General features: G+C 38.4%; 1 protein-coding gene across 5 annotated transcripts in view; it reads right to left on the bottom strand.

Moving 5' to 3' along the window:
* Positions 1 to 24057, bottom strand: part of myo18ab (myosin XVIIIA b) — a 106542-nt gene extending 82485 nt beyond the window's left edge. For all 5 annotated transcript variants that reach the window (XM_079885566.1, XM_079885570.1, XM_079885568.1 and 2 more), the window contains exons 1-2: positions 23943 to 24057; positions 20955 to 22092 (exon numbers count right to left, since the gene is read on the bottom strand). In XM_079885566.1, coding sequence (XP_079741692.1) covers positions 20955 to 21977 — 1023 coding nt within the window. In that variant the 5' untranslated portion in view covers positions 21978 to 22092; positions 23943 to 24057. The remainder of the gene's footprint in view (positions 1 to 20954; positions 22093 to 23942) is intronic.
* Positions 24058 to 25846: the final 1789 nt, after the last annotated feature.

Genomic DNA, 25846 nt, shown 5'->3' with positions numbered 1-25846 from the left:
AATACGCATGTGCACACCATCAGCGTTTTCACAGACTCTTTTCCTGTGCACTATTAAAGACAGGCTGTGTAAAGTGTGGATTATGTGATGAAAAGCAGATCCGTGTAGAGCTGCATGACAGAAGCTATTACAGCTGACAAGTATAAGACCACCAGAAAGGTCAAGAAAACTCTGCCAAGGCTGCCACAATTCATCGCTCCGCCTTGACCCACTTTACAGTTCCGGTTTGACATCTCAAAGCAAGTGAAACATAACTGAGACTTGTTTAGATTCTGCACTTGGTCACCAAACGTGCTGAGTTGGAGCACTAGAAGCGTCCAGGCCTGCATGGCAAGCCTCTTTACAGCCACAATCAACATTTGTTTAGCAGCCAGGCTAATTCTGTCTGTCTGTGCTAATCTTTGGGGAATGCAGAAGAAATACTGCTGCATTTACACAACTTAAGGAATTTAGCTGGTCTTTCACCCCTGCGCCGGGTCGAAGGTCAAGAATGAATTTAATGGCTATGAGTGCATCAGGAACCAATCAAAAGTTATAGAGATCATGGGTGGGTTCTGTCTGTAATGGGTTTACTTGAGTACCAAACACTGCATCAAGCTTGTGGTATTACATAAACGCCTCTGAACCAGCGGTTCCCGGTGAAGCATGCTAGCACATGTGAATTCCTGTTCAAGAGCTTTCGTTGGACTCCGGAAATGTCCGCTTGGAAAGAGTTCTTCTGTTCTAGGAAAGAATCTTCCCAATGTTTTGAATATCAAAGCATAACTGTATCACAATGTTCATCCATATCATTGTCAAAAGACCATAATCACTCAAAAGCGCCACTGGTGTCATTGTTCATGGTGCAGCTTTTGCTCTGAATGTGCCCTCAGATGAATAAAGAGCATTTAAACTGTTTTGGTTGGACTTAAAATGTCAGGCTGCTGAACTGGCACTGGGTCCAAGATGACAACACTGTTTTTTGAGGCCAGGGTCAGTTCCGCTCTGAAGCTAAACTACACCACAGTGCCCTGTGCCTGGAGCCCATTGCATTCTGGGACACATTGCTGTGGTCACAGTAATAGAGTGAGACATTGCAGAGCTCTACACTTGAGGTCTACCAGCAAGAAACACACAGTTCATGTCCTAGTAGTTCATCCTAAAGGTGTTCAATGGGGCTAAGTCAAGTTCTTCCACACCAAACTGATCCAACCATGTCTTTATGGACCTTGCTTTGTGCAATTTCTAATCAACATGTTCAAAGGCACACACACACACACAAAAAATTGTCATTGTACCTTTAATTGTGTGTTTGAACATGTTGATTGGAAATTCACCATAAGAACAGAGGCTATTGGCCTGATATAAATCACTCACTTGACATGTTATGTGATTGGTGGATGCCATACCATCTGACTTTTCATTGGTTAAGTGTAAGTTTGAATTGTGTCCTTGTTTGTATTTAAATGAGCTTGTGTCTACCTGTAATCTTTTAGCCCTGATGAAGGCATGTGTGCCAAAACAAAGAATGAGTAATTTTTCAGCTCCAGTTTCTGGCCATTTTGATCTCTCCATTTTGCAAGTGTTGCTGGTACTGTTCCAATATGTCTTGTGCTGGAAGCAAAAATTACATAGAATGTGACAGCACACAAACAACCAGTGGCTTACTGAAATGCATGGCACATTTCCATTTCCCTTAACCTAGGAACAACCATTATCTACACTGTGATCTGCAAGGACATTTCAAAACACCCATCGGACCTCATTCAAACTGAATAAAGCCACAATTACCATCATAATTACATTTCACCACCACACAGCCACCAACCATCTACTTATTGTGAATAGGCTCTGAGGAAAAGGATGCCTTTATCAGACAGTAGCCACATTATCATGCAGCAAACACAAGACTCTATTAGAAAGAAGCCTTGCGTCATTCGTTTTCCACAGCATCTCCAAGCATGACGGAAGCTTTGCGCTTTAATCCATAAATAAGATGACACTCGGTCTCCTTTCTCGCTCAGTGATGGCCTTTTGTCCACATGTAACCGACTCATATAGCCGCCATCTGGCATTCAGAGTGGTTTCATGCCAGCGTCTGCTTAAACCGAAACATTGGCACTGAATCTAGGCATAACCAACCACTTCAGGCTTCACATTCCCGCAATGAAGAGCTGAAAGGCCCCACAGTTCTGAGCAGCCATCGGAATGGAATAGCAAAAACGTAATTATTGAGTGCGTTCACAACTGTTAAATATACTGTATGCTTCATAACTCGTGTAAGGTAATTTAGGTCAAACAACACTTAAAGTTGTCTCTGCATATTAAACTAGCACAGAGTACACAAAATATTTTACAAAAAAATAAACAAAAGAAGAACAAATTAAGCAAACCAAAAGCAATAAAAAAGATTAGATAAATAAGCTCTTAAATAAAGGCAAGATATAGCAGTAAACTGAGATCACAATGATCAATGAAATCTAACTTCAAAACAACATGCTATTTTAGTTCTCAATTGATCCCAGCGGTGGATCTAAAGCATGCTGCGGTGCAGTGCCGCCAGGCATTAATTGATTGGCCTGGCTTGCTATGCCAACCACTGTGGTGACCGCAATATCCAGCAACTGAGTAAACATCAAATACCAGCATGATCCCAGAGCCCTTGGTGCAAGCTACTGTTGCCAAACAAACACTGAGAAACTTTATTTGTTTTCCATGAGAGGGAAAGTGAATTTGTGTGCTCTGTATTCCTCCATTTGAAGTTGCCCTCAAGTGACCTCTTACGGCTGTGAAGGGTTTTGCTTTGTAACCATACCAGGTTATGTTACAGTGGAATGCATGTGTCATAAACAGGAAGAACACCTGCCGGTTTCTCAATCCTAGACGACAAGCATCACTGCCAGAACAGAGGAACTTCCTGCCCAGGATGAGATATAACAAGAGGCAGTCACACAGCATGCTAAACTTCCTACTTAGACCATTCACATAAACACATTCACTCTCAGCTCCTAAATGTCAACAAAAATAAATAAATACTGGCAGAAATTGAATAAAAATTCATTCATCCACTTTCAGCTCCTGGGCTTAAAGGTGCAGTCTGTAAGAATGACAACTAGTGGTCGAAATAGGTACTGCAGTCCAAATTCAAAATATTGGAGATCATTGTTTCTCCCGCCACCTGCTCCTCGGACTGGACGGCGCTCACACGGATTGCCAGTTTGAGCACATGCAACAGGAACACGATGAAAGCGCAATGGACAATGAAAATTGGCAAATTGGCAACGTGCAGTATCACAGACTAAAACAAAAACAAACACTCCATCCTGGAAATGCACATCTCAAAGTAAAATAACTGGCTGTAGAAGTGTTTTTCAGAGAAACGAGTAGGCCTATGTGAACTTAGCATGTTTCCTCAATATATCCTCAAACATATCATGGTATTTTTATGCTTTAGGAGATTGAAAAAGTTACATACAGCACCTTTAAATTAAAGGAGCAAAAAAAAAATGTAAAAATGTAATAAAATATAATATGAAAAATAAATGTATATAAAAGCTAAATCATCTAAAAATTATAATAATTTAAATCAATGGTTTTCAACAGGGGTCCATGGTGGTATTAAAGGGGGCCCATTAATAGCTGTTTGTAACTAATTTGGTTTAAAAAAATAAATAAAATGAAAATAAACTTTAATAGAGAAAGCTGAAGTTTGAAACAAATAAAAAAATGAAAAATGTAGGCCTATCTGTTTTTCTTTGTTATTCTGATTTGTTATTTTAAACAAAAAATAAAATATTAATATAATATTATTTCATAATATATAACTGTGTTTCTGCCCCATTCGTCTGTCCAAAAAGGATATCTTGGTCTGAAAAAGGGATGAAGACTCCTGGTCTAAATGATAATTCAATTTTATGATTAAATCAAGAACAGCACAAACAAGTGTTTGAATGCCACACAAGCACAAAAACATTGTGAATACAGAAAAAGCATTAGCCTGAGCGTGTAACAAACAGCAAAAGGATATGTGTTTGTGTTTTGGCAGTCCCATTCATTACTGTGTCGTGTCATGTATCAGCCGGCGGAGAGCTGCTCTCAGCACACAAAAGCCCTTCATTAAAGATGACCGCCCCATACTCAACATGGCGGCAGTGTTGTTGGGCGTCAACAAATGCTGAAGTGGTCCTATCGGAGAAGCCATTTGCAAGAAGTGGTTAATTACACACACAATCCTTACACACACAATAACTTGCGTTCCTAATTTCCATAAGCCCAACTCTATTCCACCCTGTTCCTCATAATGCTGCATGCGTGCCCAGGCTAGCTCTTTCATTATTCAGTTTGCCTGTAGCAGGTCTCTTTAAATAATTGACTCTGGCAAAGACGAAAGCATTATGTTAGGGACAAAGTGAGATCCTGAAGGACCCTGCAGTGCACAGTGAAACCCCATAACCCACTTTAACCAGACCACCAAGCCTCGCCCTCATTCAAGAATGAATCCCAGCCACAAGGGCTTCAGATGCACTGCCAGACACCCTTACTGAGTTATGCACGTCCCCATAATGACAAAACCCAGCGCCTGACACTCACATAGAGAACGGCAGGCTGATGGAGTACATCTGACATTGGTCAGTCAGTGGGGATGGTTGGGTTTTTGCTGGTAACCCGGTCTGCCTTGCGGAGGCTGGCGACTCACAGTGTGGGTAATGGCTAGCGTGTGTGAGAGTCGTTCCTCCTGCACCCAGAGTGCACTCATTCACCTCCTCCAAACCTCAGGTCTCACCACTCCAACATAGCATTTGAATTTTTCCAGCAGAATTTAAGGAATTTCACCATCTAGAGTAGTTCACAGAAGTGATGCACTGAAATTTTTTTTTTTTACCGAAACCAAAATTAATGTTTTCATTCAGCCAAAAACCGAAAACAGAATTTAATAATCAATTCATTAAACGTATTTAATAATCAACACATTAAAGCTGTATAAAAGTTGTATATAAGCATTTAAATTGCACACAAGGCAGTTGTTATATAAACTTTTTAATTATATAATTCTGTTTCTATTCCAATTCAGCGAGTTGTACTGCTTCTTTCAACACACCATCTGATTTTCATTCCATGCTATAACTAGCTTATCCACATTGTGGACACAAAATAGTCACTGACACAGTCAAAATGCGCCCTTTGGAGAAATGCTAATTAAACATCACAGTTTCGGTTTCAATGATTTCGACCTTTTGAGGTCAAAATCAAATTCATTTTTGGTCAAATATTGTCGCTTGCCGAAAATGCAGTGTCATATATAAATTGCTATATAAATCATTAATATAAATATTGAATATATAAATAAAGAAAAATATAATTTTACATACCGAATATATAAATAAAATATATATTATATATTAAATAAATACAAATATATTGTATAACTAAATAGAATATATTTTAAATTAAATAAAAAAACTTGACCCATAGTTACTGGGTCAGGCACGAGCAGGTCTCACTGTGAAGTGGCCTGTACGGATATAATAAACGCTTAGTCAGCAGTACTCGTTGTCTATAAATGCTTAAATGAGGATTTCCTAACTCGCAATCACTCTCACGGTCAGTGGAACATCTGGAAGATAATCCAAATAAAGCTTGTTTCCGCATTAAACTGCTTTACGGTGGCTTATCTCTGTGGGGAAGGCCTCCCTCGCTTACAGATTGTGCCGTTTTCCAACTGTGATGATAAAGACCTCTGTTACTGGGGTAGACTGGTGGAGAATGGTGTTATAGAGATGGCCAAGACTCACATTGCTCCCTCCCTCGGGTGGACATTCTGATAAAAGGCCTTTTTCAGGTCTCTCCACAGCCCCATGATCAATGGTAAGGGAGTGATGTAGTGAGCAGCATCCATAATAAGCCAATGGAGTCAGCACAGGATATCACTGACACGCAGTGCGTTTAATTTTAACCAACACGGCCAAGCTTATGAGTCTTGGAACAACATCCAGAGAGAAACAATAAACCATGAGCCATCAGGAATCATTGGTATTTCAGCGCAGACCACAACCACGCTGGACTGCATGGAAAAGAATAAGCCCGGGGCAATGAGCATTCCTTTCCCTACGCTTTCTTCAAATTGCTTCTATTTCCAGGGGGTTATAAATTACAATTTATAGGACAGAGCATCGGTTAACAATCCGTGAGGCTTTTTACAACAAATTAAGTCATGATTGTATGGGGTTTGGTTCAGATTCTGTGTATAGGATTGCTAAACACACATTCTGTCATTAATACTCAATTCGTGGCCAAATGAAAATGCATGTATGGCGTGCTGCTGGATAAACCCCATGAGAGCCTTTAGAGATATATATTACTATGAGAAACCACAGCTTTAGATGCTGAAAACGGTATGATCCGGCAGTCTCAACTAAATCCAGCTTGCAGTAAAAACAGCCGAGCTGATACATGAGAGGCTGTGGGATGTGAAGTGGAAGGAAAAAGAGGGGAATTCTCCTTGTAGAGCCGTACAGAGAGGCCTTTCTCCGGGCTGGGGTCACAGCCAATCAGAGCGGTTTCACCAAGGCCCTGTGCTGAGTGGGCCTGACCATGCAGTGCAGGCAAAATGTTAATGTCTATAAAGTGGGCTTTCAATGGCGCTCTCTGTTGCTTTTTATCTAGCCTTACGAGCAGGCAGACCAAACCGAAAGTAGAAGTAGGACTGTGGAGGGAGAGCAATTATTTCCACAAACACTACTCTTGAAAAGTTTAGGGTCATTCATTACATTTTTTTAAAGATTATTCGCCAAAAACACATTCAATTGTTGAAAAGCTACAGTAAAAATATTAATAGTGTTAAAAAAAAATTTATTTCAAATATAAATATATAAATATATAAATATATAATATATAATATATAATATATATATATATATATATATATATATATATATATATATATATATATATATGTGTGTGTGTGTGTGTGTGTGTGTGCGTGTGTGTGCGCGCGTGTCTGCGCGCGTGTGCGCGCGCGTGTGTGCGAACAACATCCCAACAAAATTCTAATCTTTAAGGGTTTGTGAGTTCCCAGTATGAATTGCAGTATGAATAAATTGACCTTATTTACTGGCAGTATAATTTTAGTTACTATTGGCACTGTACTATTTGAATTGACTTAACATTTCGGAGGACAGAATGAAGACTTAAAGTTTAAATATTACACAATTCTTATCTTGCATCAAGCAAATCCTAATGCATTATGTTGCCATTGCTCACTTCCTGTTTTACAGTGTGGAAAGGGAGCATGGGAGGGGTCTTACTGCAGCAGACCACTGCGAGACCACTTTCTCATGACTTCGATGAAAGGTCCATCCTGACAGGAAGCATCTCAACTCTAATGAGCCCTGAGCCAGGGTTGCACAGTTCGTCTAGTCTGCCCCATTCTGCTCGATCCCCTTCCTCTGGAGACTTCCTGTCTAATTGTGACTATGGTGAGTGAAAAACCATGTGGCATGGACATCGAGAGCATATGTCATGTGTTAACTAACAATAAAGAAGGAAAGTGGGTACCATATTACTCAACAACAAAAAATAGATTTCGCAATTGGTGCAACATACCCAGTTACACTACAAACTCTAATTGAAAGCATCGCTACATCTGACATGGCTGGGCTGTACTGAATCAATGCCGGACAAATGTAATCAGTTGAAACATAGCTTGATGTTATGTAATCTACAACGGTTAAAACAAAAATCCTCAAAATTGAACATTCCTGCAGAATGACCTCAAGTGTAAAGATGAAATATGCTGTTCTGGCCCCATCTCTTTCAATTTGACTCTGCTTTCTCCAGAGACACAGTCAGGAAGTGACATGTTTGTTCCAAAGCAAATTCCAAAAATACCAAGAATGGAACTTTAGGGAGGAGAAAACATTTCCAAGCCCTTCATAGAAACAAGCAAAGCAGTTCACTTCATGATCCCCTTAAAGGGACAGTTAACCCAAAAATAAAATAATTAAACATGTCATTCCAAATCTATCTACAAATCTTTTTTCTGTGGAACACAAAATTAATTATTCTTAAGAATGTTGGGAAACAAACAACTTTGGACCTCATTGACTACAATTTTATGCACAAAAAACCTCACTCAGATACAGTATCTCACGAAAGTGTGTACACCCCTCACATTTCAGCAAACATTTTAGTATATCTTCTCAAGGGATTATACTATAGAAATGAAACTTGGATATATTTTATTTTAGTATATATTTACTGTCCTCTGAAAATAAACTCAACATACAGCCATTATTGTCAAAATAGCTGGCAACAAAAGTGAGTACACCCTAAGTGATAATAGCTGTGTGTCATTTAACCATGCAAAGCAACATGTCCTATTCATCATTTTCATGTTTTTGTCTGCTTGACAGGACCATACAAATGTGTGTATCTTGCATTAGAGCAGTTAAAATTTGTGCTTTGAGTACAATTCTCTCATACTGACCACTGGATGTTCAACATGACACCTCATGGCAAAGAACTCTCTAAGGATTTGAGAATTAGAATTGTTGCTCTCCACAAAGATGGCCGAGGCTATAAGAAGATTGGTAACACCCTGAAACTGAGTTACAGTACAGGCCAGGGTCATACAGAGGGTTTCCCAGACGGGTTCCACTCGTAACAGGCCTCGCAAGGGTCAATCAAAGCAGTTGAGTCCTTGTGATGTGCGTCAGGTGCAGAAGCTGACTTCAAAAAACAGACGCATGAGTGCTGCCAGCATTGCTTTAGAGGTTGCAAAAGCGGAAGGTCAGCTTGTCAGTGCTCAGACCATACGCCGCACACTGCAACAAGTCGGTTTGCATGGCCGTCATCCCAGGAGGAAGCCTCTTCTGAAGCTGGCTCACAAGAAAGCCCGCAAACAGTTTGCTGAAAGAAACCTGTCCAAGAGCATGAATTACTGGAACCATGTCCTGTGGTCTGCTGAGAGACTAAGATAAACTTGTTTGGCTCAGATGGTGTCCAGCATGTGTGGTGATGCACTAGTGAGGAGTACCAAGAGAATTGTGCCTTGCCTACAGTCAAGCATGGTGGTGGTAGCATCATGGTCTGGGGGTGCATGAGTTCTGCTGGTACTGGGGAGCTGTGCTTCATTGAGGGAAACATGGATTCCAACATGTACTGTGACATTCTGAAGCAGATCATGATGCCCTCCCTTCAGAAACTGTGCCGAACGTCATGATAACGACCCCAAACACTCCGCCAAGATGACGACTGCCTTGCTGAGGAAGCTGAAGGTGATGGAGTGGCCAAGTATGTCTCCAGACCTGAATCCTACTGAGCACCTGTGGGGCGTCCTCAAGCAGAAGGTGGAGAAGCACCATGTGACCAACATCCAGCAGCTCCGTGATGTCATTATGGAGGAGTGGAAGAGGATCCCAGCAACAACCTGTGCCAGGAGGATTAAGGTATTGCTAGATAACAATGGTGCTCACACAAAATATTGACACTTTGGACACAGTTTTGACATGTCCACTTAGCACTTTTGTTGCCAGCTATTTTGACAATAATGGCAGTAAGTTGAGTTATTTTCAGAGGACAGTAAATATATAATGCTATACAAGCAGCACATTGACTACTCTAAAATATATCCAAGTTTCATTTCTATAGTATTGTCCCCTGAGAAGATATACTAAAATGTTTGCTGAAATGTGAGGGGTGTACTCACTTTTGTGAGATACTGTATTTCTTAAAATATTTTCTTTTATGTTTCACAGAAGAAAGAAATTTATTTAGGTTTAGAATGACACGAGGGAGAGTAAAATGACAGAATTGTCATGTTTGGGTGAACAATCCCTTTAACAAAACATATCAACAGATTTCACCAGTAGGATTTCACCATTAAATTGCATCTAATGAGTGTTTTATTTCTATTTCTTACAAAAAAAAAGTTTCTTTAAATATAATGATGAACTTTTACCCCGAGAACTTACATTGAAATGTGCTAGACATGTATGACTTTTCCAATCATTTTTAAGAAAAGAGAGAAAGAGAAAAATATGCCAATCTAAAATATAACACTACTGAGAAAAGACAATGTAAAACAATGCGGAAGGACTACTGTGAAGGAAACACGTCAATTTATTCACATGGGAAGAAAGGCCATTTAAATCACTTAAAAGCTTATCTCAGATGACGTGACAGGCACAGTACATAGAAACTGGCTCTTTATCCCAGTTCCTGTGCTAGGGCTTCCTGAACACGCTCAATTACTTCCCTCATATCACACTCCTGCCTGGCACACCCAGCATTATGACACATGGCACTCTGCCCTAAAGGTCAGCAGACAAATTATAACAGGATCACAGTTGGGGAGTAGCTAACTGAAATGTGACAAAATGCTACATCACCTTTTTCTATTATGCACACAGATTTAAAGTTGAGAGACCTAATGCAAATGCATTCCTCTTAAAACATATGTAGATTTGGGATATCCCAATTCATTTGTGTAAATCGGTTCATGTAAATGGAAAAGGTCTCTGCACAGTGAATATTTAGTTAAATTCTGCAGTATTGCCACCATATTTTTAACTCATTTGTGACCCTGGATCTCAAAACCAGTCACAAGTCGCACGGGTATATTTGTGGCAATAGCCAACAATACATTGTATGGGGCAAAATTATCGATTTTTCTTTTATGCCAAAAACCATTAGGCCATTAAGTAAAGATTGTGTTCCATGAAGATATTTTGTAAATTTCCTACATACTTGTATTCCTTTCATACTTGTAAATATATAAAACATTTATTTTTGTGAGTGAATGCAGCACAATCGCGAACATAAATGGACCTTAAATAAACTTTAAAGGAGATTTTCTCAATGTTTAGATTTTTTTGCACCCTCAGATTCCAGATTTTCAAATAGTTGTATCTCGGCCAAATATTGTCATAATCTTAACAAACTATACATCAATTGAAAGCTTATTTATTCAGCTTTCATGTGATGTATAAATCTCAATTTCATAAAATTGCTCTATGTGACTGTTTTTTTGGTCCAGGGTCACATTTATAAACTGGTTCATAGTTTTATTAGTTAATTGTATTATTATTTATTTTCAGGTGATACGATAAGCATCATGAACTAACAATTAACAGCATTTTTTTCCCTCAATCTAGGTTTATTTATAAATATAATATTGTTTATTATTAAATATCCATTAACAAGGTACTATTATTAATATTATTGTTAATGTAGAATTAACATTAATGTAGATTAATAAATGCAGTAAAAAAAATGTTCATTTTTAGTTTATCGTTTATCATACCACAAGTATGTGGTTTTGGAGAGGAGTAAATAAAATGTTGCAGAGGTCCAGAGAAAATGAATGTTTAACTTCAGAGATGTTGAAAAGATTGAGATAAAATGAGAGCCAATCAAATCAGAATAGCTTCCTGAACAGAGCTTATGGTCTTGTGGAGTAAAATAATACTGTAAGGGCCAAGAGCTACAGTGCCTGTACACTCTGAGGAGGGGTATCAATCATGAGGTGTATGTGTGCCTTCCATATCAGCATAAAATAAGTTACAAAATGGCCGGTTCTTTTGCTAAAATCTGATAATGTCTGGACACATTCAAAGCCAAAGAAATAGCCAATACATGCTATTCGTGCACCTGTGACTGCACGTTGAATTCAACAAACTACTTTTTGCAATTGTAGACACGGTTCATGCAGAAAAGCCAAGTTGAATCTTCAACACTGAGAGCATCCACAGTAAGACCAAAGTCCCCATGGGAACAAGTAATGATAATGATTGATTTTTTTCCCCACAGCACATCCATTTAAAAAAAAAAAAAAAGTTTGTTCTCTCAAAGCAGTATGTGAACATCAAACATACGTATGTTTCCACGATACACGTGCAAAAAAAGTATGTGCGAAAAATTACAATGAAAGATTAATGTTTAATCTTGTTAAAATTCTGAATTGAGTTCACATAATAGAAAAGTCATATTTATCCATGGAGAGGTAACTAACTATCATCGTTGGTCAAGGGCCAGTACAGAGTTGAAGATTTCCAGCCTCTAGGATTTCTGTGGTTGTTATTTTACATTCACTTACTGTACATACACATATGAAAAACCTAGCTTGGTGAAATTGCTCACAGACTGTTCAGAAGCAATGCCAAGGCAACAGAAGTACCAGAACCCACAGGCAGCGAAAGAGAGGGAGGTCATAGAGGGAAGGTTTTAGCGGAGAATCAATTTCTCAAGTTAAAATGGATGTTTCCAAATAATAGAGGGGAAAAAAATAGCCAAACTTACTAATTTATCACAGATGACTCAATTCAAGCACAAACTCCAAATCCAAATCACCCTCTGTTAAAGCGTCCATTTTTAGCACCTAGTAGGTGATGCAGAGGCGTTTGTCAAGGTTATGCCTTTTAAATTCCAAATCAATCCAATGTGAATTTGAATTGAAATACCAAACAAGCTACTGAAATTCTAATTTGAATGCAAGGAAGAACAAAAAATGATAATGAACTGAAATTCATTGTTAAAGTCGGCATGAAATCGAATTTGACAAATCTTCTTTTTATATGTAATATTGTACTGTTTATTATAAATTATTTATCTTTGATCTTTAATCAAATACATTACCCTTCCCTCCCCCCTCGAAACGACCTCTTCTCTTTCGGTCACGTGCCATGGCGAAAGGGTGCGGCCAGAGCCGATGAGGGTGCGGCTATCGAGATGCTCTCGAGGGTGAACTTGACTGATAACAGAGAATGTCTAATAAGGCTGATAACTTGACTTGACTGATCTTGGTTCGCGGGAATAATAAAATAAAATAAAAAATCCTTCATGTGAGGGTAACGGTGGGGAGTCCGGTGGAGAGAAATCCTCCACAACTGAATGTAAACTGGCATTCAAATCTGCCTCCATTTTGTTTGCAACGCCCAACCTCCAACGATCCAATCAATTCCCGAAGGATGAAATCAAGCCCCGCCCTACATTTTTTTCTAATTTCAGAAGCCGTTTCACTCGGATATACGTCACAACAAGGAAAAAATGACAATCTCAACTTACGTTTCATGCCGACTTTAACTACAAAAATGTAGTCTTTCCATGACAGATAGAATGACAGACAGACAGACAGAAAGAATGATTGATTGACAGAACAACAGACAGACAGACAGGCAGATAGAGATAGACGGATGGGGTCTACAGCAGACGAGAGTCTGGGTAAACTGGATTGTGAATGGTTAGTGCGCTGAAATACAGCAATCAAAAGTGCCACAATTGTTTAGTGAACAGTTTTTGGTAGAAAACGATCATTCAGTGACATCTCCTCCACTTAAGTCTTTACTCTTAAGCAGAGAAGAAGGGAAGTACAGCAGTGTGGTGCAGAAAGTCCCTGGGGTGCTGTGGGCCAGTCCTGCGGCAGAGATGGAGCCAGTGTGGCCCTGTCTACAGAGTGAAAAACACTACAGTACGAACACAAACTGCAAACCTGACATTTAGGATTGTTTATATTGTGATGAGAAGTACTGTGATTAGCAAATTACAACTTATTTCAACATTGTTAGAAGTATGTATGCGGGAAAGACTCTTATACGAGACTAGTATGTTAATGAAAGCATATTTGTGGTCTTGATGCAGTCTCCACAGTGTACTGGTAATGATGGACCTCTGAGGTTTGTTAACTGCAAAGTCATGCTTTCACATTGCCTGTAAAACAGCGTGATGGCACATTGAGGCTGGGTGTCAGAATGTCTGCAGTGTGTATGCAGGTCTGGGGGCATCTGGTGCACAGCTGTAACTCTTCTGCAGACAGTGTCATGAAGTGCAACCTTGCTGGAGGTCAGTCAGGCAACAGCCACCCATGATGATGCCTCCAGTCACTTCACTGCAGCAGAGTCAACAAGAGCCTTTAGTGCTGAAGACGCTGAAATACCTGTACTAATGGGAGACCTATTTACCTCAAAACACATTTTATTGAAAATGTTAATACCACCAAAAAATATTTTGACTCCTCCCTTGTGTCAAGGTTACTGTGAAGCAAATGCATGGGCCCATTTATGGAGGATTTAGAAACTGAAATTTGAGGCATATCATTTTATTGTTTTATTAAAAAATATATATTACCGGTATGCATATAATAAAATAAATATTATTAAATTAAAATGTAATGAAAATATGAAGCGTTTCCTTGGCTACTAACTAAAATAGTTACGTTGAAATGATAACATTACTAATATTGAAATAAAATTAAAGGTAAATTGAAATAAAAAACATATAAAAAGCAAACAATTATAAATGACAAATAGACAAAGTAAAATGAAAATAAACTGAAATTATAAAAATAACTGTAAACTTAAAATATGAATAAATACTTAACAGCATATAAAATATTAAAATAACACTGATATACGAATATCATAATAACACTAATATCATTTACATCTTGTGGCTATATTATTGAAACTAAATATGCAAATTGGCCCCATTCACTTCCATTGTAGGTTCTAACAAATTTGTGCTTTTTTTAAATAAAAGTAGGGACAAGTGGACATTTTGTTGTCAGGGGCGTAGGAATGACTTTGACATCAACGTCCATCCCACCACCATAATAGTAACATACAGTATGGTGACGTGGTACAACACGTATAGAATCACAAACAGCAAATAAATAAACAATCATCCAATCTGTTTATTATTAGTCAAATATTGGAGTTGGGAAAAATAAAAGGTGTACAAGCCCCCCTTTAATTGTGGGCAGAAAGGAGAGTGGCACTTTACAAGGCAAATATTTGATTTGTAACCCAAAAAAATAAAAAAATACAACAGTCAAATACGGCTTTGGAAACAGGCAGGGTCTCTAAGGTAGGTATATGATATAATAAGTAACAAGGAGCTAACAATAATAAATAAATAATAACAAAAATAACATTGTCAGATTAGATAAATAATGCAAATGTATTTTGCATTGGAATCCTACCCAAAAAGTTATACTTTTGCTCATGTGATAATGTAACGGGAAAACAGCATTCTGCAAGTGCTCATTTAATGCATGTATTAGGAACTAGAACCCTTTTGTGGGGTGGCATTATTCTGAAATGAGATGACAGAACATTTTACTTTTGCTAAGGTTAACACAGAGAAATCGATTGTCAGCTATATCTATAGCTATGTGGCTAGCTATCTAACGTTAACGTAACGTTAGTTAGCACCTCTCGCAAAGCATAACACACGTGCCATTCTAAATGCCATTGTTGATTTAATCGTCATATGCCTTGTATCCATAATTCAATTTTAAAAAGCTTGCTAATTTCAACCGCTCGACTGAGACTAATTTACCTCATACAAAGTCGAGTTTTATTCCAGTTCAAAGCTGGTGCGCACCTGTAACATATTTGTATGTTCCTAGAGTAATGTTAACTTCTCTCTACCAATCAGATGCACCGACTATAGGTGAAAAGTGAAGAATATGAAGCTGGTGATTGGCGAATGGTGATTATTCAAACATAGCATGAAACAGGTTTGACCTACCACTCTGGGTTTGACTTGCTGGCAAAACCAGATATCTTCTTCGTCGTGCTTTCAAAATAAAAGTTCCAAATGTACAGTTTTTGTCCCTGTGGTATAGGCTAATTTTTGGGTGGGACACATGCAGCATTTTCCAATATTGAGTTCCGGTTCCTACGCCACTGGTTGTTGTTAACATTATGCCACAAATGGTGTCAATTGAGTTTAACTGTACAGATTTCTAAATATATCAATGATACTCACTTAATAGCAAATAAAAGATGTTGCCTTATTTCACTCCCTATAGTTTTGTTGTTTACAGTGGGACAGCCCTAAAAAATGTCTGACTCCTTAGGAAGTGCACTAGCTACTCAACTAGAGAGCTGACTAAGACACACCCTGTGCTGGACTTCGATGTCCAAGACTCAATAACCAGAAAAATTAGCTTTCAGGCCTAGTTTTGTCTTGGCTGAGACAATCGGACTAGACAGAGAGCTGCCTGTGTGCTGAAAATAGACAGTTTTACCTGTTTGTTTCAGCAGGGTCTGTAGTACTGTCTCTATTCTGGCTTCCTCACGGCCATCTCAGGACATCCTGACTACACTGGTCAATGCCTAGAAGAATAGAGGACTTCCTGTATGTTTGCTGTGCTCTCTTCTAAGGAATAGGGAACAGCGGGAATAACATACCATTCTTCAGCCACTCCAAAGACATTCCTGCAATGAAGGGGAAGTTCCTATTTGCGAAGTTCCTATTCTGCCAAACTCCATACAAAAGGATGTCAAAAATATTTCCATAACATGCGTATATAATTAGTAATCAAATTACCAAGCAAGAATAAAAAAAAAGTCCATTATAAAATGGGAAAAAATGCTGTATACTTAAACCCATGGCGACAAAGTCATGTCATCTATATAAATATCATTGAGACTTAGGAATGGACTTTTGACTTGGGTCAGCAGCACCCTAGCAACAAATTTAGCAATTTATTTCTTCAGTACAAATCTAATTTTCACTATGAAAGCAGTACCTAGGTCAGCAGACTTTGTCCTGAAAAACATAGCTAAATCTAAGACTCAAAAACAGCAAAACTGAGCCGTAAGACATAGAAAGTAAAAGGTCAATCAAGACGACAGCAGGGTCCAGCTGTGCCTGACTTCATAAAATATGCCTGCTGGAGGAGACTGTCATGAACTCCCTCCACTTGGCTTTTGTTTGCACTGGGACATGATCGTTTTACAGCTCTTCTTTATTTGGATTAATGATAAAGCTGTTGCTATTTGTTTTCTGAGACAATAGGACCGAGAATGGCTCCCGCTGCTCAGTGAGGCCCACAAATCAGTACAGCACTCCAGACATCACACAGGCAAACACAGACACGTGCTACAAAACACGACTGCCCGGGACCACATTCACACCAGAACAAAGGTCCAGCTCTTCACTTCCTGTTTGTCAAATATTCTGTTCCATGATTACTTTTATAATAGGGATGCATTCAAAAATAGATAAACTTTAGGAAACATGTTTTAAGACACCCTTGTTCCATTCACTTGTGCTCCGTCTAGCCGTGTTCCCCAGTCATTTACTCTACATTGATGCAAATTGCTGTCTGACAAATCACACTGCAAGGCATCACTAGAATTGACAACTTAAAAATCACAAAATTAAAATTGAGGCACCTTTATGGCACTTTTGCATATAGTGGTTACTGATTTTAAGCATGTTGAATATTGCTTTGCATTTGAAAAGTCAAATGCAAATTAGTGTATGACAGTTATGGATTTCTTAAAGGCCAGCGGTGATATGGAAAGCTAGGGTGGTCAATATATTTTTATACACATTATACAATTCAATAATCCCACAAGATGGACACAAAAGTCCAGTCCATATAGAGATTGTGTCTCTTCAGAAGGCTAGATTAAACCACTCGATTCGCATGGATTTCTTTATGAATGTCTTGAAACGTCAAATGTTTTGGTTACCTGGACTTTTAATTGAGGGACAGAAATTTCATTAAAAATATCTTAATTTGCATTCCAAAGATTAACGAAGTAAATGATGATTGTAAACATTTATTCAGTTCATAAAAAAAAAAAAAATAGGGCTGTAACAATATATCGCAATACAAAAATGCTGTGTATGTATCGTGGATAGTGACAATCTGTAGTGACAATCTAAATTATTTTAAATATATCTAGTCAGTTACAGAGAGCAAGCATATTCATTTAAAATCATTTTGTATTTAGAATCTTGAATATTTTTATTCTGGTGTCACCATTGCCTTGTGCATTGGGTTTCCAGCACCAAGTCCAAGCCATTTCATTTCCACCCCCAATGTAATACCAAATTTAACATTTTAATCAACAGTATTTTTTGTTAACCTTTTACCATATGTCTTGGAGTATCGCAATAATATCGAATCGTTATATGTATCGAATTGTGACATGAGGGTATTATTACACCCCTAAATTTTTTTTTTTTTTTTAAATCAATAGATATTTGAAAACAGAAATACTATCCATTGACAATAACTTTAGAATTTGGCAGTGATAAAGTGAATAGAAGAACACTTTTGTTATTCTGCAAAGTGGACATGGTAATCGGCCGATAATCTCAAAATGTCCAAATATTGCCTGAATAAACTGATTGGCCGATATATCAGTCTATCACTAGTTCAAATATTGAGTTTTAATAAACAATCACTGCTGTCACTTCCACGTACTAGAGTACTTCCTGCCCATCTTTATTTTAAAACTCCTCCACAACAAAAGAAGCCCAAAATGAATACTCTCAGAGGACATATTAGATGTTCCAGACAATGCCTGTAGCACAGCTTGCCAAAAGACAGAACAGATTATGATCGCCGTCCGAGAGAGAGCGATAGACAGAGGGGGCAAGAGTCAGGGTGACACAAGCTGCAGAGAAAACCCCCACTGACCTGAGGCCAGATAATGAACCATAATGAATACAACGGGAGGCTGACTAAGAACTATGCAGCAAACTAAGCCCCTCTTTGTTTGTTGGTAAAACCCAAAATAGCACAGCAGAACCACTCTGGTATGAGATGGAGGTGACTGCCAAATTTGCAGAAGCACATGATGAACCGTTCTAATTGTTACGAGATGGTCTGTCACCAAATGGGCAAAAATCACTCAAACCTTTAAGCTAAACAAATCTTAGATTTCCTGAAAGTGCTTAATTTATGATGCTGCCACAAAGTTAAAACTATTCCATAGGAAAAACCATTAGGGAGTCCTTCACAAACATGTGGTTGCATAAACAGGCAGGGCTGATGATCGCTTTATTTTTCTAAGCCCATTACAGCAGTACAGTACCATTAGCCTGATGTTAGTGCTCGAGTTAAGATTTATTGTAGACACAAATGCTGAAGCCAAGAGGCAGCTTTTCTTACTCTAGGCTATACAGATCATTTACCATCATGTAAATGTAGTAATGATGAAGAAGATGAGAAAGATGAGCGAGTGTTCGGTCTTCGTGCTGTCAGGCATATGTAGGTCCATTCGGCCTGCAGGAGTACAGCTGCTCTTCACCTGCTCTAGGCCAAGGCTGACTACAAAGAAACCAGGGTCTGTTTCAACAAGTACAAAAACACTTAGAACTGATTTTAACACTATATTCCTCAACCCAAATGTTCCGGTGACTAATACATTACAAAAGTCTAAGCCTGCCTGGGATGCATAACTTTTTCTCCATACAGCTACCAAACCATGCAGCTTTTTCTGTAAATACAACACAATTCTTCCATTTAGAGGTGGTGTTTTGATTTAACCATAATTGCTATTCTTAGCTGTAAGAATAGCAGTGTGAGCATGTGTGTGTTAGAATGCTCTGACATATGAAGTCTGCTGTCAAAAAGTTTGAAACAATCACAAAGTTCTGAAGGAACTGGCGCAGTTACTTTGCACACCATTTAGTTTACATTAAAATGTTTGATTATGTGGTTGTAAAAGAAATGTCATCAAATTGGGCAGACGCTGAAACAAATGAGTAATGTGTTAACAGCTGTCTGAATGGTAGAAATACAGATAAGGAGAAAAAAAGCTGTTACATGTGTAAATAGCAGCTCTGTTTACTGGAAAACGGGTTTAGCGAGTGTTATGTGAGAAAAGGGCTAACATCACCTACAAATTGTAATGCTAACCTTTTAATAAACGCAAGCAATATCACATTTTTTCATGTACTTTAAAAAACGAATAATTTAATTTTATAATTAATTGAATCATTTCATTTTTAATCAGTTTAACTGAGCTCTGCATTTTTAGCACAATCTCGCAAACCCACAGCAGTTTACTATTGAACCTCTCGAGGATCGTGAACCTCCATTTGGGAAACCCTGTTTTAGGCTAATGAAAAGTTTAGTAGTTGTAAAGGGACCATTTAAATTAATAATTGTCAGCAAGCAGCAAACTGAAGGGAATAATTATTAAACAGCCAACACCTTTTTTCCTACACAAACACCTTTTAATGATTCAAACCCTCTGATTCACTGTTTCAAAACTCAATTGCATGTCACACCTCTCTGTTGTGCACTCTAAAGTTTCACAGATGGCTCATCATTCAGCTTCAGAATACCTTTTTACAAATTACTTAGGGCTCCTCACTGCACATTACATAGCAAACTTAAGTTAACATTCATTTAACTGAATGTACTGTTTTCCAAGCAAGTAAACAACATTGCTAAATTCTAGGAATCCAATGAGTGTAGTTCAAGAAGTCTTACGTAACACCCACAAGCAGTAACTGTAGGAAGAAGCTTTGTGATTTGTGATGTTGAGCATCAACATATGCAACTTGGCACGACAGCACTAGATTGAATCCAGACCAGTAGCGGCACACATGCTAGTTAATGAAGACACAACCTCCGCCCATCCTAAAAAAATAAAGCATTTACGCAAAAGTGCCATTCTTATCTGTAATCCAACAAGGACATAGGCTAACTGATAAGTTTCAAAGGTTTCCTTCTGTCAAGGAAAAACACGAAAGAGATTTTTCATCCATTCATCACACCCATCTCACACAAGAAAGAGTCCCTGACCAGCCTCTTTCTCTTTTACTAACAGTAAGTGCAATTTATAGTTGCATACCAAAACTAAACTGCAAACTGTAATGGGGAAAATTCTGAATTTACTGTCGCACTGTGTCCAACTATTGCACAGCAAACTGTGAAGAAAAACACAAACAAAACAATTTCAAAGCCTGTCATTAAAGTCATCACTTGTGGAAAGCTGGAGGAAGAAAAGATTCTGTTAGACACATTGTGACAGATGTTCATCCTGGAAAGGAATCCGCTTCCTGTTGCACAAGAACATGTTCATCTTAAATGATGTGCTTGTACTCTCGAGAAGAGCCAATTGGCTCTACATGTGTAAGAGCTGGGCAGGCTTGTGGGGAGTTGCCTGGAAAGCCTGTGATCATGAACGAGAGAAGAGAAGAGAGACAAAGTATGGACTTACGTCAAATGCTTCCCGCCGCAGCCCTTCGGTGTTCCTCAGCCAGCATCGGCTCAGCTCGCTTAACTCCAGAATGGGCTGAACTTTAAGCCGAACCGTGTCGCCTGACTGCCGAATCATCTCCACGATCTCATCCCTGTTCTTGTTCTCCACATTTCGCCCGTTGATCTCCACCAGCCTGTCTCCGGGAACCAAACCAAGAGCCAGGTCCTTGGTGCCGGCACCTGGCTCCGCAAAATGGACTACTCTGCGATATACCGTTCCATCCGTGCCGTGGTCCAACATGGTGGTGCGCCGCAGAGAGAAGCCGAAATCTCCAGTGTTACGCCTCTGGAGAACCAGCTCCCGAACTTCGGGCGTCTGCGGCGGCACGACAGCAGGCAAGCGGAGGTCCGCAGGAAACGTCTTGTCCACAACCTCAGGAATCTGCACCTTTTTCCCAGCAGGAGGCTGCTGCTGATGTTGAAGACTTGGCTTACGTTGGGGGTCAAAGATCTTGGTTTCTACCTGCGGCGATGGGGCAGCAGAGTTCTGCCCAGAAGGTGTGGAGCCTTCGGACGGACTTTCATCTTTATTCCGCTGAGAAAAGGAGAAGCGCTTCATGATGGAACCCATTTGTGAGTTTTGCATGGCGAGGGAGCCAAACCTAGCTGCCCGCTCCTTGACAGAGCTCCGATGGCCATCTTGACCGTAATCGCCCTTCAGATCATCACTGGAACTGGCCGCGCTGAGCTGATCTGCATCCAGGACCATGCTGCTGCGGTTACTGAGGCCATCCGACTCAATGTCAGTCAGGTTGAGCTCAGTGCTGCTGGCAACTTTAATAGGGATAGGGTTGGAGATCTCCAACTTGTTCTTGGAGTCACGCTTGGAGCTCCGGTTGAGGTTGAAGAAGCCCCGCCTCATGCTCATCTCATCGAGGCTTCGGAGCTCAGCTGCAGACATCCGTTCCCTCCGGTCTCTCTTGTCCTTTTTCTCCTTCCTAACTCCATCCTTCTCCTTGTCTTTTTTGATCAAGTTGAACATATTGTCCCCAAAAGTAGTCTAGGTTCCACTACAGAAGCACCAATGTTTTTAGAAGTGAGAGATTTTTCCATACAGAGAGGCTTCTGTACATCCAGAATGGATTAATTATGGCTCCCTGGAGAAAGAAAAATATAGCATCAATAATTGTATCATTTGTCATGTTTCTTTGCACAATGAGAATATTTTAGATTCTAGTCATGTCATAATATCCAACTAAACAGCAACTGAATATCCTGCATTACAATATGCAATTACTTTGTGAAAAGGTAATGTATGTAGTTGAAATCACTGACTGGCCTTCATTCAAGAAACTGCTGTACCATAATGTGACATGATAATATTCACTGGAAAAGCAAAATTGACAAGTTTTAGTGTAAGGAAGACACGTATCATTATTTCACTAAAAGGATGTGAAAAGGATGTGAAACAAACAGGGTTTAAGGAATTGGGGAGGTGCTATCAAAGCCACGGGCCTCTAACATTCCTATTTTCCCACCAGCAGGAGACTTCATCATCCAAACAAGTTCCATTAACAAGGGGCCAAATTCTTCCCTATAATACAGGAAGGCAATTCGGGCAATTCTTCCCCATAAAAGGTTTGATGCAGGCTTAATGCAATACTCAATGATAGTACCTACTCTACTAATTGTACTACTATTTATAATTTGAGTTCAACAATAATATATAAATGCAACATATACTAGTAGTAAACCCTAGCTAGTATAAACAAAAAAACAGTAATATTTATTATGATAATACTGATTAAAAATGCATTATGAATATAAGTGGACCTGGTAATCAAAACCAAGATAAAGACATTGCCTGAGCCTGGAAGCACTTAAAGACGTCAGACTTCTCTCAATGCATTAGTCCAACGAGTTATTCTCATTTTCATTTGCATCAGCATCAGTCTCTTTATAGCACAGAATACTAGCTTGAATTTCATGAGGGTTGTGGAATATGCTCAACATGTTTGAACAAGCATGTAAAAAGTTAAAGTCTCTTACAAAAATGTACTAAGGTAACCGGTTAGCTCCAAAACCCAACAGTTTTAATGGGTATTTGACATGACACATATAGGAGTGGCATCAGTGTCCAGCAGTGTGCATGACACAAACTTCATATACATATAAACTTATGCTCATTCATTAATGAATACATGCAGTTTTGATGGTGGCCTCATAATAATAGAGAAAGTATGTGTTTACATGCATTACATGACCTAAGTTCATAATCTGAGAATAGTGTCTAGTTGTGTATTGACTAACATTAGAATGCTAGCTTTTCATTTACAGTTCAGTGATTAATTGCATAACTGTTGTTAATAAATTGATAAACCCTATATGCACTTGACCACTGACATGAGAGGAAAGCGAGGGCGAGTCCCTGTCCTCCTTCACACCTATAATGCTACAATATAATTAAGCGTTCTATTACAATGTAGCCTATAAACCTGCGGTTTGCTACACTGTATCATTGACGCACTATAGCCAGACAGATACAATCCATGCGAGAGTCACATAAAAGGGAAATACACGTTAAGACAAGAAACCTTATATAAATTGCCCGGTCAGTCAACCGGAGCGGCGAGAGCCTCGTCAATCATCAGCAGCAGGAAAGCCAAACGCTAACGCTCAAAATCAGCTTCCAAGCCTTTAAATTAGCTGGACACGGACTGAAACTGTTAAACACAGACCACCAGAGTACACATATTTTAGCGTGAGACTACCAAACAGAATGAGCAGTGAATGTAAGAACCCTCCGACTACAGTTAGCAGGTCAGTTAGCATGAGTAAGTGGCTGATAAGGGTCCTTTCTTCGCCTCTATATCCAGCAGCGGGCTGCTGTTGATCCCATGCTTACATCCCTGACATGGGATTTTACCTCCTGAAAATAACTGGATGTTATCTTGTTCACAGGATTAAAACATAAATAGATATACACATAAAAGTCCGCAGGACTCACCGTTGTGAGGTATCCAGGTTTTTGGTAGGGAACGGTGTTGTTTCTGTTCGTTCTATCCTCTAGATGGGCGCAGCTGAACGTGAGCAGGCGAGCACTGTTGTAAATATATAGTGATAAAGGCGGTATGTTGGCCTCATGCTGCTTATTGTTCGGTGAGAGGAAACGGCGACATCTGCTGTCTGTGTTGAGAACTGCAGCTGCGGAAATCAATGCCAAACACGTTCAGTGAAACACAAATCTATTGTCTCGTTTTGCTTTTGGTGGTCGTCAATTGGTAGCTACAGTAAAATCATTTCAGAACAGGTCTAGAGATAGGCTATATAAAACTGACACTGAAGGGTCTCAGTTAAATCAAAGCTATGAGTTATTAATGTTAACTAAAAACATTTTTTGTTCATTCATTGAAATAAAGCTGCAATAAAGTATGAACATTTGATTAAAAGCTAAATTAAAATTAGAAATGTTGCCTTGTAACACTTGTGTAGCATTAAAAATACAAACTGCTAATAAATAAAAAATAAACTGAACTTAATAATAATAATAAAACCTAAATAGTAGCCTAATATTTAAAAAAGAATAATAAAAAACAAAAACACATAACAAAAATACTTAAATTAAAATACAAAACTGAAAATATAAAAATAAAAGCTCATTAACAAAATTAATAAATCTTTTATAGTATTTACATAATGCTAAAATTGCAGGTATGGTATTTATGGGCTTGAACTTGGACGGGATCTTGGGGTCATATCTTAATTAGATTACACTAATGCCCTGACCTTTCATCAGTTTTTGTTTTGTTTTGTTTTTGCTTAAGTAATTATAAGTTACTAAATTGTGTACTAAGTTTAACTACCTGTGAGGACCTTTTTCTTTATAAAATGACCTCACAAATATAGTGACATATTTCAAAAATAAGTTTGTGAAGCCAAATTATATTTTGTTTTGCACTTATGATTGCTTTTGATCATTAGTATAATGTTTTATTAATCATAATCATGTACTTTTGTATATTTTAATCATAGTAGCTTTCTCTTTGGTCTACTGTAACATTTATTTAAGTGGGAGAAGTAATTAGGGACTTTAGCTTAAGGTTAACCAATTTAATTTTCAAGTACTGAAAAGCCTTGTTTTTTTAGTTCAATAAACAATAATGACATTACAATTAAGGAAGATTACAATTATACTAACGAGATATAATACTTGGATAAAAACACAAAATAACCATATCAGGGGTTTTCTTTTAGATGCCACAGACCACCAAATTTGATCATCACTGTGTGAATTTAAAAAGCATCTTTTATAAACATCCAATTTAAACTGAAAAATGTATATTCTAAATGTAAAATTATTTTCTATTAAGTTACACATATATATCTTACTCACTATGTAATGTTTATTAATAATTTCTAATTTATCTATTCACTTAGGTCTATTTATTTTAATCTTATTATTTATTTATTTTTTCACAGTTTTTCTCTAGACTTATCCGCAGACTCCTGTCACTCTCCTGCAACCCCCTGGGGTCCCCGGACCCCAGTTCGAAAACCCCTGGGAATAAATGTCACTGTGCGGCACAAAGGAATACATAATCTACATTAGGCTATATGAGGGAGGTAGTTTGAAATCTAGTCCAATAAGTATCATTTAGACTAATTGGGTGAAACAACATACATGTAACTGCTGATTTCAAAGGATTTTCTTCTGATACTGCAAAATGGATTTTACTAGTAGTGGCCAGTAGGTGGTGCCTACCTTCAATTCCTGCTCGGCAGATTGGAACCGTATGGAATGCCAAAGTTGCTGAAATAAGAAATAAATAAACACATAAATAATATAAAAAGAAATATATATTAAAAAAAAAACTAAACTAAACAAAGTAAATAAATGCATAAATAATTATA

Source organism: Squalius cephalus (genome assembly GCF_949319135.1).
Source record: "Squalius cephalus genome assembly, chromosome: 11".
Classification (NCBI taxonomy): Eukaryota; Metazoa; Chordata; class Actinopteri; order Cypriniformes; family Leuciscidae; genus Squalius; species Squalius cephalus.
This window is presented reverse-complemented; position numbering and strand designations above follow the sequence as displayed.